At 43.4% G+C, this 17112-nt stretch overlaps 1 protein-coding gene and 1 non-coding gene across 3 annotated transcripts; both read left to right on the plus strand.

Moving 5' to 3' along the window:
• Positions 1-9398: 9398 nt before the first annotated feature.
• On the plus strand, positions 9399-9595 carry LOC133923332 (U2 spliceosomal RNA). The gene has a single exon (XR_009910590.1). It is a non-coding gene; the product is annotated as a U2 spliceosomal RNA (small nuclear RNA).
• A 312-nt stretch (positions 9596-9907) lies between these two features.
• Positions 9908-14406, plus strand: LOC133922639 (protein SCO1 homolog 1, mitochondrial-like). Of its 2 annotated transcripts, none has more exons than XM_062368048.1 (7): positions 9908-10317; positions 10425-10631; positions 10878-10968; positions 12581-12793; positions 13158-13247; positions 13389-13521; positions 14027-14406. In XM_062368048.1, exons 1-7 carry the CDS (start codon positions 10231-10233, stop codon positions 14130-14132), a joined length of 927 nt encoding a protein of 308 aa, XP_062224032.1. In that variant the 5' UTR covers positions 9908-10230; the 3' UTR covers positions 14133-14406. The 2 variants fall into 2 exon arrangements, with proteins under 2 accessions (XP_062224032.1, XP_062224033.1); XM_062368049.1 differs by having other exon boundaries at positions 9911-10317; positions 10428-10631.
• The last annotated feature ends 2706 nt before the right edge of the window (positions 14407-17112 follow it).

Here is a 17112-nt window from a genome sequence, read left to right on the forward strand (position 1 = left end):
CCCCCTCTCTATCTGCTGTGTTGCGTTGGTGCGCTGGTCATCGGACCGTGCCCTTTGCGTTGCGCTGGAGTTTTTTTGTTTTAGCTTTTTTAAAATCAATATTATAAAAATAGCCTAGGAGACACTAAATTTATAGAAACTAGTCTATTTTATTATGTCAAAAACTTACAATTTAGCCACGCCAATGTAAATAGCGTGATCAAAGTAGTCATGCTAGTGTCCCGTCCCGGTGTCTCGCTATTCGGCTCTTTTTGTCACGTCAAAGACTCACATCTTTATAACGACATACGTATCGGTGTGACGTGGTGAGTCACATTGTACACTTTAATGTAATAAAAGAGATTAGTTTCTGAAAAGTTAATGTCTCACGTGTTGTTTTAAAAATATTACTCCGGTTTTAAAAGAGCTGAAAAAATATGTTGCGATGTGAGTCTACGACGTTGCTTTACCATTCCAGTTTTTCCCTGGTCGCCGGCTGCGCCCTTTTCACACAACCTCTTCTTTGCTATCACACCCGGTTTTTATAAAGAGACAAAATCAGATGTAAATCACATGTATGTTAGTATCAAGTTTCATATACGCAGCGACTTCATCAATGTATCACACACATTGTTATCATTACAAGATTTAATTTAAACAAATTAGATAGACCCCAACGTCTTTATCTAAGCACACAAACTAAACATAGCGAAGCTCCCATCTTACATAGTCAATTGATTGGGAGTCCACCAGCCTAGCAATCTTTATCTTCATCGACGTAGTAGTTTGAGTTTCCTTCATTGTCCAAGCAACATTTGATGTATATTTGAATAAAAATAGTAAGTATGAGTACATGTCGTACTCCGCAAGTGTGAAAAATAAATGACATACAAATTTAAATAAAGGGATATACTATAACAGATTAAATTTTCATAAATATCAACCATACTAACGAAAGAGTTATAAAAGCAACCTTTTTAACTAGTTGAATCATCACTAAACTTCCAACTCCTAAAAACATCTCTACATGTTTCACAACTCCCTAAATCCAACATCAGGTACCCAAAGCAGCTAAACCAAACCAAACCAAACCCATCCAACCAATCAATCCAAACCAAACACATCCAACTAATCATGTGAGGATTCAAATCACTCATGACCGTGAGCACGACTGATATATCAGATTTTATACTTTATAGAGGTTGTCCAACTTTCCCCCCAAATCTTGAATTCCTTATTGCCGTGTCTGTAAAATACTTAACACACGCCTATGGTATGTCATCCGGAATGTCACTACAAGACCATTACAAAGTTTCATCTAGTATGTATACGTCTGTCGGAGGGTGAACTCCTCAAGCGGGGATCCGGAGGGACCCCCTTTGAGATTCGGCCGGGGGATGATTCTGAATCCGTTTTGCGGGTGAAATAAATAGGCCTAAATGAGATGCAGGTGGAATGGAAGGATCGGATGCAGGAAGTAGTAAATGCTCAGGGGATTTTTAGATAGGTTCGGACCGCACTGAGCGTAACACCCTACTCTTGTGTGTATGTTATAAATGCTCTGAGAATATCTCTCTGAGTGATTGCTGGGTTACAAGAATATTTATCTAGTCTAGAGCTTCGTGCTCCTTGTTCTTCGGTGCTCGACCTTAGCTTGTACTGAACTTGACTCAGTTAATGTCGAACTCTCCAACCTGTCTTTCTCCGGGGAGCCCGCCCAGCTTAAATACCCGCCGGCGCGCTAGCGTGCCCAGAAAGGATGGCGCGAGTTCCAAGACACCATAAATGAAAAGCAACCATCATGGGCTACTACGCGAGGTGACGGGGAGGGTTAAAAACGCGCCCCATCCGGTCTTGTTCGTCATCATACCATTCTTCAACAGACGCCGCGGGGAGGGGCCCACCGGGCAACCACCAAGCAACCCGGCGTGCCCGCCCGGTCAGAGCAAGCCTGACACAGCAGGACGGCAGGCGGGGCGCTTTGGGCTTCACGATGTTATCCCGAGGCGCGCCGGACGTCGCGCGATAGGACATGTGCATTAAACATCCACACGCCTCCCTGCCAGGCCGTGGCAGGGACTGACAAAAAGCGTGGGAGGAGCAGTTGGAAGTGACAGGCCACGCGCCCTCTTAAATGCAGCATCGGGCCTCTCATCAGCTGACACCTCACTACTGGACCTCTGTGGGGGCCACCGGCGAAGGACTTCTCAGGCCCTCGGGGAACCGAGTGCTCGGGGGACACTGTTCGCCGCCCCGAGCACTCTCTCCCGGATATGCCCTTTCTGGGTCCTCGGAGAACCGAGTCTTCGGAGGCCACTGTTCACGGTCCCGACCACTCTCTCCCAGAACTGGCTGTTCGGATCCTCGGGGAACCGTGCTCGGGGGCCACTGTTCATGGTCCCGAGCACTCTCTCCCAGAACTGACTTCCCTTGGGTCCTCGGGGGGACTCGGGTGCTCGGGGGCCACTGTTCGCAGCCCCGAGCACCCTCTTCTCGGTACTTGGCTTTTCTTGTCATCGGGGGACTTGAGTGCTCGGGGGTCACTGTTCGCAGTCCCGAGCACTCTCTTCCCGGTACTTGATCTTCTCGGGTCATCGGGGAACTCGGGTACTCGGGGACCACTGTTCATGGCCCCGAGCACGCTCTCCCGGGACTTGGTCTTCTCGCACCTCGGGGAGATAACCCCCGCGGGAGAGTGCCACATGGCACTCTGCTGTTCTGGCCTCGGGACTCGGGAACCCCTGGTTCCTGTGTCACCGACAACGTCCGCTAGGTTTCACCGCCGTCAAATTGGTTTTTACGCCACACAGAAGCCCCCTTTTGCGTCTTATAGTTTCAAGCAACTTTTCACCCTTTCCTTCTACTACACATCTCATACCACTAACCAAATGATTCTGACCTTAGCCGTCACCACATATCCACTATTCTGTTTTGCACGCACAAAAACTGAAATCCACTAATTAATAGACCAGGTATGTCTCATACCAGATCTTGTGGTTGGTACGATACTTCTTGAGTTATCGCTCCATGAATCGGTTCTTACTTAGGTCACTTAAGCAAACACTAAACCAACTACATAACCATCATTATCAACAACACTACTTTGCTCAAGGCCTAAGTTTCTATATTGCTATACCATTAACAGAATTCTCAACTCATAGTTGCATAGTTTATTAGTCATGTTTAACCATCAATCCATTCATACCCTTGTGCGAAGCTAAGCATAAGCTACCCCACATAACCACTACTGACAATAGGCGATAAAAAATATATGGAACATGGTACTGCAAGTAAATAGGATTTAGTATTAACAGCATGCATATTTGAAATAAAAAACACATTTAAAAAACTAGGATCAGAATGTTCAATGACATTTGCCTCTTCCAACTTGGTGCTCGAACTCTTCAAACGCTTCGTCCTGTAGGTTCTCGAACTGCTCTTCATCTGCTCTCGAAACACACTAGAAAAGCATACAATAAAACTAACTAAGAACAATATACCAAACAATATCTAACATCTATAAAAAAGATACTAAAATATAGTACACGTCACTACGAACACAGGAGCGCGAAAATCATCTAAATCGGAGCTAAAACGAGAAAGTTATGCTAAAAATAAGTTTATGGCTAAGTCTAAAAAAGAAAATGATTTAATTTGAATAAAAATAGAGACAAAAGGGCCTTTTGTGAAAACAGAATTGTAATTATGGAAAAAAATTAGGGACTATACTCTAAAAAGATAGGGGGTTTTGGGTGATTACAGAAAAGTTCAGGGGCTAAAGTACAAAAGTGCCACTTTTCCTGAATTAAAACAATCCTAAAGCTGACTAGATAAAGGCTTGCTGATGTGGCATGACATAGAGGCGATTTTGCTGCGGTGGCCAGCTGACATGGCATGCTGAGGTGGCGCTGGTGCTGATTGGATTAAAGAGACCACATGGCATCACACGATTGGCTTGGGCGAAGGGGTATGCTAGTTCTAATTTGGGCCATCCAACTCGGATTCGATGGCTGGGAAAAGGGAGAGGGCACACGGCACCGGCGGTAGAGCAGCATGCGGCGACGGGAACTCGGGCACGACGGCGCTCTCGTCGGAGAGAGGTGGAGATCTCATCGTCGGGGCACAAGGGGTGACGATGAGTGGCGGAAAAGAAAGGAGGGGGCACGACAAACTCGTTTGAGTGCATACCTCGGGCGATGGGGCACGGGATGACGGTCGGCGGTGGGGTAGACGGCTGTGGTGCTCGGGTGCATGCCGGGGAGGGGCTCTAGTGGTTGGTGGGCGACAAGGAAGGGTCGACGACCTTGCTCTCGAGCTTGCGAAGCCGGAGAGCCAGTCGATGAGGGTGGAGTGGCGACGACACAAGCTTTGGCGAGCTCGGCTGTGGAGGTGACGACGGTGAGCTAGGGTTGCGAAAATAGATAAAACGAAGGAGGTGCAAACCTTTATTTAGGTGGGGATGACGCAGATCTTGCGGATAAACCAAGGGTTGGTTGGGATTCAGGCTCGAGAGAGGGGGCGGCGCTCGTATCCAACACGGACTTGGCTGGCTCGGTCTCGGGCGCAGCGGCGCAAGGAAGGAGACGGCTCGGGGGCGCTATGCATGGGCAAAGGCGAAGTCGGCCAGGGGCACCTACAGGGAGGGCGACAACGCGCAGCTGGGCCTGGCCTTTGGCTAGCCCAAGTGGGAAGGTGGGGTGAAGGGAAGGGTGAAGCGGGCTCGGCTTGGGAAAGGAAAGGAAACGAGCCAAAAGAAAAAAAAAGGAAGATAAAGAGAGGGGAAAAAGGAAATTCGACCCAAAGGAAAGAAAATGGGTTTTCTTTTATAAAAACATTTTCTAACCTTTCCAAAGTTCAAACGACGCTCCTCAAGATTTTCAAATTTCATTTTTCACTTCATAAAAACTCTAATGCATCTATTCTAGCATGAATGCAACACACTTTAATATAACCTAAATTAATTATTTAATTTAGAAAGTAAAATTTTCACCTAGGATTTTGAGACAAAGGCTAACACCTAATCTAAAGGAGAGATATTTTATTACAATTTCAAAAAATGGAAATTAGGGTGTTACATCCGCCTTGTTTCCTTTTTCACTCCTCGGCTGCCGTTCACACGGCCCCTCTCCTCTTCCATTTTCTTCCTCTTTCCTTTTATTCTGCTCATTCACACCCTTTTCAATGCGTGCTAATATTACGAAAAAGCATGAAGTGCCTTCTTTCCTGCTCTAATTTCCCGCTTGTTTCCGAGGGGATCTTCCATTTTTCCTTGATCCATGTGTTTGGTCAAATTGAGATAACTGTCGTCGGCCATAGTCGCTTAACTCCAAATGTAGAATAGCCGGTCCGGTCTATCCCGGTCTTTTTGTGGCTAGTTGGGGTGAAATGATAGTTGGAGAATTGAGCCTTGATCGGCTGAGTTGTGACTGAGCAAGAGTTGAGATCGGCCAGGGATGTTCTTATCCAACGAAATACGACGTATTATAGTGCCTAAAGCATTGGTCTAGTAAAAAATAAGGTCATAGATCATCTCCAAATTGGCTTGGCTTCAACCCTAGCTTAACCTAACTACAAGGGCGGATCAAAAGAGTAAAAACAAATAGCCTAAATCTGCAAACAATCACAACAATTTCACGACTACACCGAAATAGAAAGAAAAATAAAACAATTAGCCTAAAACTGCAAGCGATCACACCAATTTGATCCACGTCGAGTATAGTAATCCCTTCCCTTTTTTCTCATAACAAGAGTCGAGCATATATATGAAAAAGAAAAGACAACATAATGACTTACCATATAATCGACATGAGGATTCACGCGCTAGCGGCCGATGAGGACATCTCTATCAAATCAGCAACTACCGGATATTATGCGCTGATTAGGGTTCCTTTGAGTTCCTCGACTTCTAAAGAAGATATAGGAACTGTATAAGTGTGGGAAGGGATCAAATGGTACACGAAAAATCTAGGTGGGACCATATTTGAGAAGATGGTAATGTGCAAGATAGAATGATGAGGAGGCATAGGCAATCGAGGAATGAGATGGTGTAATTGGCGTGAATTGTGATACATCCTCGGACTTCGGAAGGAATGAATGGGTACTTATAGTTGGCTAGGAGACAAGCAGGCCATAGGATCTTAGATCTAATGGTTCCAGTGTGTTCATCCTTTACTGACAAAGACACAAGAAAAGTTTACTAGCAACATCTTTTTTCGCTTGGAGCTCCGACCACTTTTCATCTGGTTCTTTCTCCTTTTCTCTCCCAAAATTTCTTTCTCTCTCCCTTTCTATTCTGTTTTGCATTGGAAAAGTTCTTTAAAACCTTCGTAAGTCACATGATTTTCAATTCACCAGTATCCATCTCACTTTGCATAGTACTCTCTACAACATAATGTAACAAGCAAATACTTCTATGCCAAAATTTGACAATGTTTTTCTCTCTCTCTCTCTCTCTTAAAGTATACCATGAGAACGAAGGAGGTAGCTTCTATGGCGTGTTACTCGACGGCATCCTCTACCAACCAAGCAAGCGGTCGCTTCCTGACATTATTTCTCATCATTTTTTATTTTTATAATAGTGAAAAAGTTTCAAAAATGACTTGATGAGCCGACCGACTGTCTGATCTCGGATGGAAATGGTACCTGACGGCTTAATGACTCTATGTACAACAATGAACTAGATTTTCCAAACTCCTCCAGTCCACGTTGCTCACTGTTTTAGTGACCACACTGTCACAGGGAAGGACCCATCTGCCTCTCCCCGTCCCCGGCCGTCAAATTGTGCGACGCCTTTCATGCAAGGTGCTACAAGATTGTGCAGCTAATAGGTTGGTGAATTCTCACCTGAAACCAAGCCTAGCTTTAGTCTAGCCATGCCTTGTACCATCATATGCTATGTTGCTGCTACTCCAGTGGTTGAACATATGAAGTGTGAAAGTAACTACATCTTAGAATCTGCATGATTTGTATTCTTAGATGATATGAAAGGTCCAATTTGGAACGTGGGAAGAATTTTTCTGTTCCTACAAGAGTTAAATTGTTTCTGCGAAATTTGATTGTGCGAGCATTGAAATTAATACCCACGTTACTGAATTCTGAACAAGAATTACACACATGAAGACAGCAACAAGCCACTGCAGCGAGGCTTCCATACGTGGCATGTTCAAATCCAGCAGTTGCCTCTATGCCGTCTGTCCCTGTCGATCTTGGCCTTGGCCCTGCGCTGCCCGGGCCTTGTAATCCTTCTTCCACGAGCGGAAATTGGCCTCATTGGAACCATCTCTAACTCCAAAATTGGCTCAAGCCAAAAAGAGGTTAGATTTTGATTCCCCCACCCCCACTCTTGGTGCTTCAGTGCTTTTCAGATTTTGATCCCCCCACCCCCACCTTTGGTACGTCAGGGTTTTCCAAGAATTCCTCTTACGATACATGCTAAGAATCTCAATTGCATTTTCTCAGAAGTTGGAAGACATGTTTCAAGGACCTTTTGGTCTTGTGTGTTTCTTTGTATTAGGCTTCATGATATAGCAATCAGATTAGGAAAGCTCCAAGCAGAGTTCAAGGTGCCCGTGGATCCTGAGGAGTATGCACGTGATAATCTTAAGTTTGGCCTGGTTGAGGTTGTCTACGAGTGAGCAAAGGTATACACATCCTCATGGGAACTCATCTCCAAGATGAATGAAGGATTATAACGCTACTATTTAATATTTGTTACATCGATGTAGGAACGCTGTCGATGGACATATGCGACAAGTGACGGATCCAGAGCTACGAAGTAAGAGACTCTCTATCTTTTTCTTCCTTGTTCTCCTCCTCCTCTTCCTTTTTCATGCTAAAAAAATTGAAGAGAGGCTTGGGAGCTCGCAAGTGCTCCCGGGGCGTAGGGGGGCTCATGACCTCTTGATGGATCCGTCGCTGTATGTGAGCTGACAGTTGTATCTGAAGGGCTCATTGTAAGAACAATCGTGCGGCTGCATGAATCATGCAGGGAATTCAGGAATGCAGCTTTAATAATGGGGAACTCGGCGTTGTACAAGAAGATGGAGATAAGCGTGACATCGTGTTTGCGGCAAGCTTGTACGTCACAAGAATTTGATACCCGTAAGCTTGTAGCCTAGACATTTGCGCTGTTAGGGGATGTTGCTAAAGCTATTTGCACGTAGAGAAATTCTTGTGTTGGATGTCTAATTTGTTGGCGCAAGGCTGATCTCAGCAAGCACTCGAGAACTCGATACCATTGACGAGCATGCTGTTGTCATGATTGGTGAAACCGGAACCTGACGTGTGTGATTGGTAATACCACATCCTGTTGACTGAACATCGCACGATAGTAACATCAACCAGTGGCTTGTGGTAGGGATTTCAATTTCATTTTATATTTTTTTTGTTTACCAATGAAAAGATTGAAATTTGCATATTTTTATTGTAATTTTGATCATTTATCGTCATCTGTTTTGTGGGCCTCACATATCAATATAGAAAAATTCTGGAAAAAGATATTTTGTTTCCCTCTAAAATTTCCATAATTCCCGTAATTCGTGAAATTTTAATCCCTAGCTTGTAACAAGGTTGTTGGAAAAAAACGACGAAGACTATCCAAAGCTACACAAACCAGAAAATTGCCAAAGTTAGGAACCGGTTGCATAAACAAAAGTTCTCGATTTTATAATGTTTAGCTCTCTTCAGGCCCAAGAAGAAAAATAAAACTATATTTAGCCATCTTTCCCAGACTCTAGCAAATCTCATGTGCAACTCCTAGACATCGCTCATTCGCTCTCCTTCAATTGCTCATGTTTTTTTTTCCTTCACAAAAAAATCAAAACTATAGCTCCTGATTGCTCTCACTCTAGTCCTTTGTTTCGCAAGGAATGCTCTCAATGCCTGTCCTTGAAATTAGAGGACAAGATAGAAGAAATCCCGAGCAGCCAAGCAATGAAGCAATATATTACTTGCTGTATGTATGTTGCCTACATATGCTTGGATTTTTTATTTTCAAATTTAGTAATTTTAGGTATCCGTTTGAAAAAATAGCAACTATAGGCGTCTGTCTCCCGTTTGAATTTTTTTTTGGTGTAGACGATATCCGTGCTATTCTTTCAAAAAAAATACAAACGGGTGACATAAGTCTATTCGTGCTATTTTTTCCACGGACATTTAAAATTGCTAAGTTTGAAAATTTAAAATGTAAAAATAAAAAAATCACAAATGCCTGACCTTGACCCCTTAGTAGCTGGGCTGTCCGAGTACGTGGACCACTACCTCTTTACTGGGCCATCGGGGAAACATCTAAGGCCGAAGGGCAAGGGAGCCGCTGCGATGCGCCCCGCTTCTGGCTTCCTGGATAGTACCATACCGCTAGCTGAAGGAGGAGAGGCAGTCGCGCGAGCTATAAAACAAGGCGCAGGGCTCCGTCACAAATCATACCTTTCTCGGCCTTTTGGCTAAGATCAAGTGTAGTATCTGTTCTTATCAGTTTAATATCTGATATGTGGACCATGTGTTCACTTCGATATTAAATTTATTTATTGTGGGGGAGGGTCCACTACAGTGGCTTGCCACTGGGGCCCTCGCGCGTCGCCCGGTCGTTGCACTGCTGCTCGGGCCTGGCGCACCCCAACCAATACCAAAATAAAAATTTAAGTCTAAAGATTTATCTAGATAATTTATCTAGATATATATTACGCAGCTTGACCTTACTAATTACATTTATGCATTATCATCAATTGGTACTATAGTTTATTTGCGTGTAGTAAACTACGAAGGAAATCTATTTATTTTTATTGGAGATTAATTAGAGTCTTCTTCATAGAACTAACGATTAGCCCTCCGTTGGGATTTGCGAAACGTTTTTGCATTAGCAAAGCAAATTAGTAATGGATGGAAACCCCCCTCCAGAACCAACGGCGCCGCCGCAGCCACGACCACGAGGCGACGGCACCCCCTACTAATTACATTTATGCGTAGCCATCAAATGATTCTATAGTTTATTTGCGTGTAGTAAACTACGAACGAAATTTTATCTATTTTTATTGGAGGTTAATTAGAGTTTTCTTTATGGAACTAACGATTAGCCCTGCGTTGCGTTTCGTGAAACGTTCTTCTTGCGCCGGAAGCAAAGCAATTTAGCAAACCACTCGGTGGAAGGAAAACCCCCCTCAAAACCCACGGCGCCGCCGCAGCCACGACCACGAGGCGACGGAGCCGAGCACCCCCTTCCCCTACCCGCATACGAAGCAGTCCCCGATCCGGACGATGAGGGCGCGCGCGTCCCACCTCCGCGCGCTCCTCTCGCGGGCGCTCTCTCCCAGCCTCGCCCCTCCTGCTCGCCCTCGTGCTCAGGTACCCAAGCGTCTCTTCGCCCCTGCGTCCGCCGAAGCGCTGGATCTTCTCTCGTCGTCCTGCGAGTGACTGACGCCAAGGCGGCCTGATTGGGTTTTGTGTCGCAGCAGATCACTGGACCGTGTGGTGCGTCTCGGTTCGGGGCCGCGTTCCTGGGGCGCGCGCGCTTCTTCTCTAGCGACGCCTCGGCTCCGGCGCAGGGCGGGTCGAAGCCCCCCGCGGCGGCGGCGGACGGTGCTGGCGGCGGCGGAGGGGGTGATGGGCAGTCCGGGAAATCTGAGCAAGCGGACGCCGGGAAGCCCGTCCGAGGAGGGGTGAGTTATGACTTGTAACACCAAGTGTTTCTGGATTCTTATGCAGGGGGAAATCAACATAATTGCTCCGAAATGGTTAATTTGACACGAATTAGTTGAAATATTTAGTGCCCAGCTAGACGATTTCTCATTTCATCAGGGCATTCCCTCGTTTCTGGCCTGTTATGCCATGTCTGCGTGCTAATTGAGAAGCATTATGTTCTATAAGAAATTTGCTTCATCAACGGAATTGTTACTTCTTTGCAGCCGGTGTCGTGGCTCAGTTTTCTCCTGCTGCTCGTGACTGGAGGAGGGATAATTGTGTACTACGACAAAGAAAAGAAGCGTCACATTGAAGGTAGATTACTATGGTGAGTTGGGTGTTTTTGTTTGCTGTGTAGGAATGCGTCTAGCGATGAATCAAAATATCCTCATGGTGTTCTTAGCTGTACCAAGTCATACAACGGAGATAACAGCAAATAGCTGTTTACCAAATTTGAAGAGGTTATGTTGAGCCAAACAGCCAAAGGTGGGTTTTGCATAGGTCACAGGGGTTCAGTTAGATGACTTGAATCATCAAATATTTTTGATTTTTTTAAAAGTAGCAGTAATTTAGCCTAGTATATACCTCCGTTATACCATATTTGCACCTCAAGATAAATATCAAACTGTCTAATCCTGCATTTCTATGCGTCAACCCCATCTCAAAATTTGTGGCTACGCTGTGATGCTGGTGATGACCTGATGAGTTTAAAATGACATTGAAATTGTAGGAGATGTAGATTTTATTGGCCTTTCAGTCTTACTGATTCCTGATATTAATAGCTTCGGATTCCTAGCATGAGTACTGCACCTTGTATATACCTGATCACAAAAATGCGATGCCTTTGAAATGCATTATTAACAATATCAACACAATTTCTTGTGTTCATTTTTATGTCCACTTTATTTTGAGTGCTGTACTAGGAATTACAACCTTTATTTATTCTTCCTGAACCTAATTTTACATGTCTAGCAGTGTATTAATCTTTATTTCAGCATTTTATACACGTTCTATAAAAACTGTGTAGAGCATATACATCTGTTAAGCTGGAAAGTTTTTTTCTTTTAGCTATCAAATGAAACCATCATTAAGGGAAGTGATACCTTACTGAATTTGTGACAGCTATGGTGGAGCAAGCTAAGAAGTATCTATTTATGATTTCATACATTCTTTTTGGTTTCAACATGAAATGATTAATTTACATGGTTACATCTAAACAGAACCATCAAAGAAAATTAGAACTCTCTTCAACGCTTTCAGCATCACTGTATGTAAAATGGAGAATTATAGCCCCACCAGCTGTCTAAGCTTCCCCCACCCTACAAACTGGTTTGCCTTTAACAGCAACTTGACTACACAGTCTACACTAATGTGAAAATAAGTTGAAGAGCAATGATTTATTTACATTTTCTCTTTTAGCCACCATGCTGGCATTTTTGTAGCTGTTGTTTGCTTGTTTGTAAATACATATGATTAAGTTTCAAGTACATGCATGTTACAAAAGTTGAACAAGCCACTAAACTCGTTAAACTAACAGTATAAGGTGGTTGTTGCATCATGCTTCCTCACGACATCGGCGAAAAACCAAAAAGCCTTATATGGCCAGTGGAAACAATGTCAAGACACTTTGTGCAAATCATATCTGATATAATCTATTCCATTATCTAAAAAAAATATCTGATATAACAGCCTTATATTTTATTTTGACACTATTGCACTCTGACAAACTCCTTACCCAGGTTCAGAATCAGCTCTCCATTTACTATTGTATCAAACATTGCAAACATGTCCTTACTTTTACAAATGTAGACTAGTGCCTTTTGGAAGTGTTATCTGCATAGTAGGAAGGTATCAGCTCCTTGTAATCCCGTCAGCTGTTTAATTTCCCATGTTTGATTTTTTTTGGTTCCCGTTCAATCTTCCCCAGAATTGAAGAATAAAACAAGTGCTGCAAAGCCAGGATTAACAGTTGGCACTGCAGCCATTGGCAGTCCATTCAAGCTTCTGAATCATGATGGGAAGCCCGTCACCGAAAAGGATTTCTTGGGCAAATGGACTCTGTTTTATTTTGGATTCACACACTGCCCTGACATTTGTCCAGATGAGCTCCAGAAAATGGCTGCAGCAATTGATAAAATTAGTAAGTTAATTTGATTCTCTGGTTCCTTGCATACAATTATCTTGATAAATCATTTTTTGTCTGCTTATTGTCATTCAGTACATCTTCTTGTTTCATGCTATGTATAACAACGCTGTTATCTTTCATTAGATTTGTCGTCTAGAAATTAGAAGGCATCCTATTATACCAAAATGATATGGTACATGGGTATGCCAGAGTGAAATGTACACAAAAGTTATTTCTTTTTTTTTAGCTGAACTTGGTTAAAATTTCCACTGGAAGTGTATAATTTCCTTTCGTTGAAAGCTGATATGTCTTACTGGAGCTAGTAGACAGTTTCACTTAACACATTTTCAGTCATCATAAAATTCGTTATTATATGCAGAGGAGAAGGCAAAATTGGATGTTGTGCCAGTTTTCATTACAGTTGATCCTGAAAGAGATACCGTTGAGCAAGTTGGTGACTACGTTAAAGGTGTGTGTTTGTTCACTTATGTCCCTCAAATCTTAATGCTTATCATCTCTTAAAATTTGATGCGCTTTGAACTTTTCTTTAGCTTGCAGCATCTTTTTTATTTGATCGTCCATTGTTGATGAATTTGTTTGTGTTTCGCAGAGTTTCATCCAGATCTGATAGGACTAACAGGCACGACAGATGAGATAAGACAGGTTGCACGTGCTTACCGAGTTTACTATATGAAGACAGAGGAGGAGGGTTCTGACTATCTCGTTGATCACTCAATTGTCATGTATGCTATTCTTAATCTGTCCCCTCTTTGCACAATGACTTTGGTTAATTTTGATTTTGCTAATGTTGTGCAATTGAGATGGTCTAGTTTTAGTCATTTCTTCATTGTATGATATGGCATATCTACAACATGCAACCCAAAATGAAGAAATCTGTTACTTTGGCTTGGTTGCAAAAAACAAGAACCGTTAGTTTGGCCATTCCCCCCCCCCCCCCCCCCAACCTTTCTAAGTATTATCTCGTACCACTCCAGCAGGGATTTTCAATAGGAACTTTTGATGATATGCTCATTTTGATACTTTAGAGAAACTGTGGTTGATCTATTTTCTGAGGAAATACATGGAATGTCTCAACTCTCAACCCAAATTAAGAGACTGGCTGGCAGTTATATACCCTTTGGAAGCTTCTGATTTGTTAGTGCTGCTGTCATGTGCCATTACTGTGATAGTGTGAAAAATACACCTATGTCCTGTCAAAATACTGACTGGTTGCTCATCCACTTTCAGGTACTTGATGAATCCAAAGATGGAGTTTGTCAAGTTTTATGGCAAGAACTATGATACAGATTCGCTTGCTGAAGGTATCATTAAGGAAATTAAAGGGCATGTGTAAACAGTAGTTGAAATGCCACTTTTCAATTGGCAGTCTAGTTTCCGATTTTTTTTTAAGAATATGTCCATGTAAACAGAGACCAAATGACTCTCAAGGTCATATGGCCATTAGCTGCTGTTTGTTCATTCCTGAGGATTAGGATATTATGGTCTCGAGGCAGTTTATTTCAGCAGATTTTGGTGCACGTGTTACAATTTCGAGGCAAAAACTATCCAACACAAATAAAGAAGTATGCACATTTGCTACTGTTAATTATTATTATTATTGCAATAAAGATAGTGCTTAATTGATTACTCAGGAACACTATTACAATCTATTTGTTTGTTATTTTGTTATAGTAAAGTTCTGCGTTGATCACTTGCAATGTTCATTGCAGAATGTCATTCACTGGAGAAGTGTTACACTTCAAAAAAAAAAAAAACATTTAAAATAATTTACCTATTCCAGGTTGCTTTGACCTCATGCTTGACAGCACCTGCTGCTTAGAGCTTGTTAGCATTAGACTAAACTAAACCGCAAGGATCAAATAGCCTAAAACATGGACACTTGGAAATAATGTGGAATTAGGTTCATCTAACCGTTGTTGGGAGAAGCCATTGTGATGATCTCGGTCGCTTGGGGAACAATAGCGATAGGGATCAATATTGTGTTGATGTAGCCTCGCGTTGGTGATGCAGTGTTGAGGGCAAACTCTGGGTTCGCCCCGGCGGTGGCGGTGACAGCTTTTGTGTCATAACAACGACCTCATGAATTGGACCTTTAGGGCTTTGGGAGTGTCGGGGTGAGGCTGACCTCACGGGCGATCAAGTCAATCGTGGGGTGGCTGACTTCCCTTTTATTTGTGGCGCTGGCGACTTGGGATCGAAATCAATCGATGATTTTCATCTCCGATCAAGGCGTCTTCGTTAGCAAAACGTGAGTTGTAGTGGGTCCCAACCCCACGGTCATCTCGGTTTGTTGGTCGAGATAACAATATTTTAAATTTTGGCTACAAATTACTCTTTATATATTAAGTTTTAATATTTGAAAACGATAATGGTAGATTTGTCTCAAAAATAGTTTAATAATAATATAACTTTACTATGTTATATAATATATTATACTAAAAAGTAGCAATCAAATATGTGTTTTGTGGACCCAGTTGATGTCTAAAATGATATTTATTTGTGACTAGAGGAACTAGTTTCTTTGGAAGAGTAAATGTTTTTAGAGAGTTATTACAGTGTACACATGATGCACTTTACACAGGGTCACAATAGTGAGCAGCTACACGTGTTCCCTCTCGAGGAAAAAGCCATGTCGCCGGCAAGTCATCGTCGTCTCGTGTCATCATTGGTAGGAGCGAGTAGGCGCGGCAACCATGCTTTTCACTGCTGTTGATCGCTAGCTCCATCTTCCAGGAAGAAGATAAGAGCCGCACCTTTACGATGCTCGTCTGGCAAGCTGACAGCTCTGGAGCACCACCGCCATAAGTAGAAACTATATAAACCCATGTCTAGCAAGCTAAATTTTAAATTCGTGCACATAACCATTATCCCTGATATGATAAGAAATGACATCCGTATCCGTCACCCCTAGGCACGCCCATCGCCCCGCGCAATACAACTTCCTTATGTGGTGGTGCAATGTGGGGGCGTGGCAGATTTACCTGATAGCAGTGCGGCTTAGGTGTCCGGAGAGGTGGGGCAAAGGTGGGACGGATGGGGACGGTGAAGGGAGCGGACGGGGATGACGGTGCGACTCCGGTGTCTAGCGAGATGGGATGGACAGGCAAGGCGACGAGCGGCCAGCAGAGGGTGATGTGCTTGGTGGGTGGGGTGTGTTGTGGGCTATCGGCTGGGTCTAGGTGGGGGTTATGATGGGAATGAGATGAGAAAAACCCTAAGGACAATAGTTTATATACTACTAAATGATGTTTGGAGCAGGTACATGGGCGAAACGGATAAAGATTAGACTATTTCATGCATATGTCTCTACCCGTTGGTTTTAATATCAAATCCGCACCTAGATCCATAGGCGAAGAATACATACTAAACCTGTGCCTATTAAGGTTTTTGCCCGTGAACCCGTTGCCATCCCTAGGCACGACGTTCGCTCCTTGCGTGGCTGTGGTGCCATCCTTCAACGCGTCTAATCGATAGATGCTTAGGGAGGGAAGGCCCAGCGCCATCAAGTTCAAGCACATTTCACAATACAAATGATGATGCCGCCGAAGCCTGATGATCTGTTGCATCGCTTTACCAAGAGGGGCGCAATAGCCATTGAGCTGTCTCTCGTGGGCACCATCGAAGCACACAAACCACCACTGCAGTGCTCACCAACGCGGGGCATAACAGAATATGGGCTGTGTAGGGATCGGTGACGCTCTAAGAGGGGAGGTGAATTAGAGCACTTAGAAACTAATGGTTTTAAAAACTTTAAAATATAAACATATCTCAATTTCTATCTAAATGTGATATAGGTTTATCTAGTGTGTCTACTCTACCGCTCAAGAGGATTATAACCTACTCTCGTAAGGTAAATTGCAAATATACAAATGCGAAAACGTAAATAGGGTAGAGAGACAAACTCGGCACAAATGATTTTTATCTCATAGTATCAGTGGCACACAAGCCACCCCTAATCTACGTTGGTACTCCACAAATGATATGCTTCCCATCGCCAAGTCTCTTCCGATCACAACTCTTGAGCTATCAAGTCATCAAGATAAGGTCTCAAGCATGATGAGCCATCAAGCCACCAAGGCGAGATCTCACCACTAACCTCTCTTCCGGTCACTTGTACGTTGTCTTCACTCTGGAGTTTTAGTCACAAAGATAAGGGTCTCTGCGTCCACGCATAAACTTCTTACCGCACTCCACACCAAATCGGAGGGTCAACAAGTTACTGGCGAGTCACCAAGACTCTAAAACGTCGGCGTACCTCTCGATACATGGTTGGATCACTTCTTGATCCACTCTCTATATTGCAATACCTATTA

This window comes from Phragmites australis, chromosome 6 (genome assembly GCF_958298935.1).
Source record: "Phragmites australis chromosome 6, lpPhrAust1.1, whole genome shotgun sequence".
In the NCBI taxonomy this organism is placed as follows: domain Eukaryota; kingdom Viridiplantae; phylum Streptophyta; class Magnoliopsida; order Poales; family Poaceae; genus Phragmites; species Phragmites australis.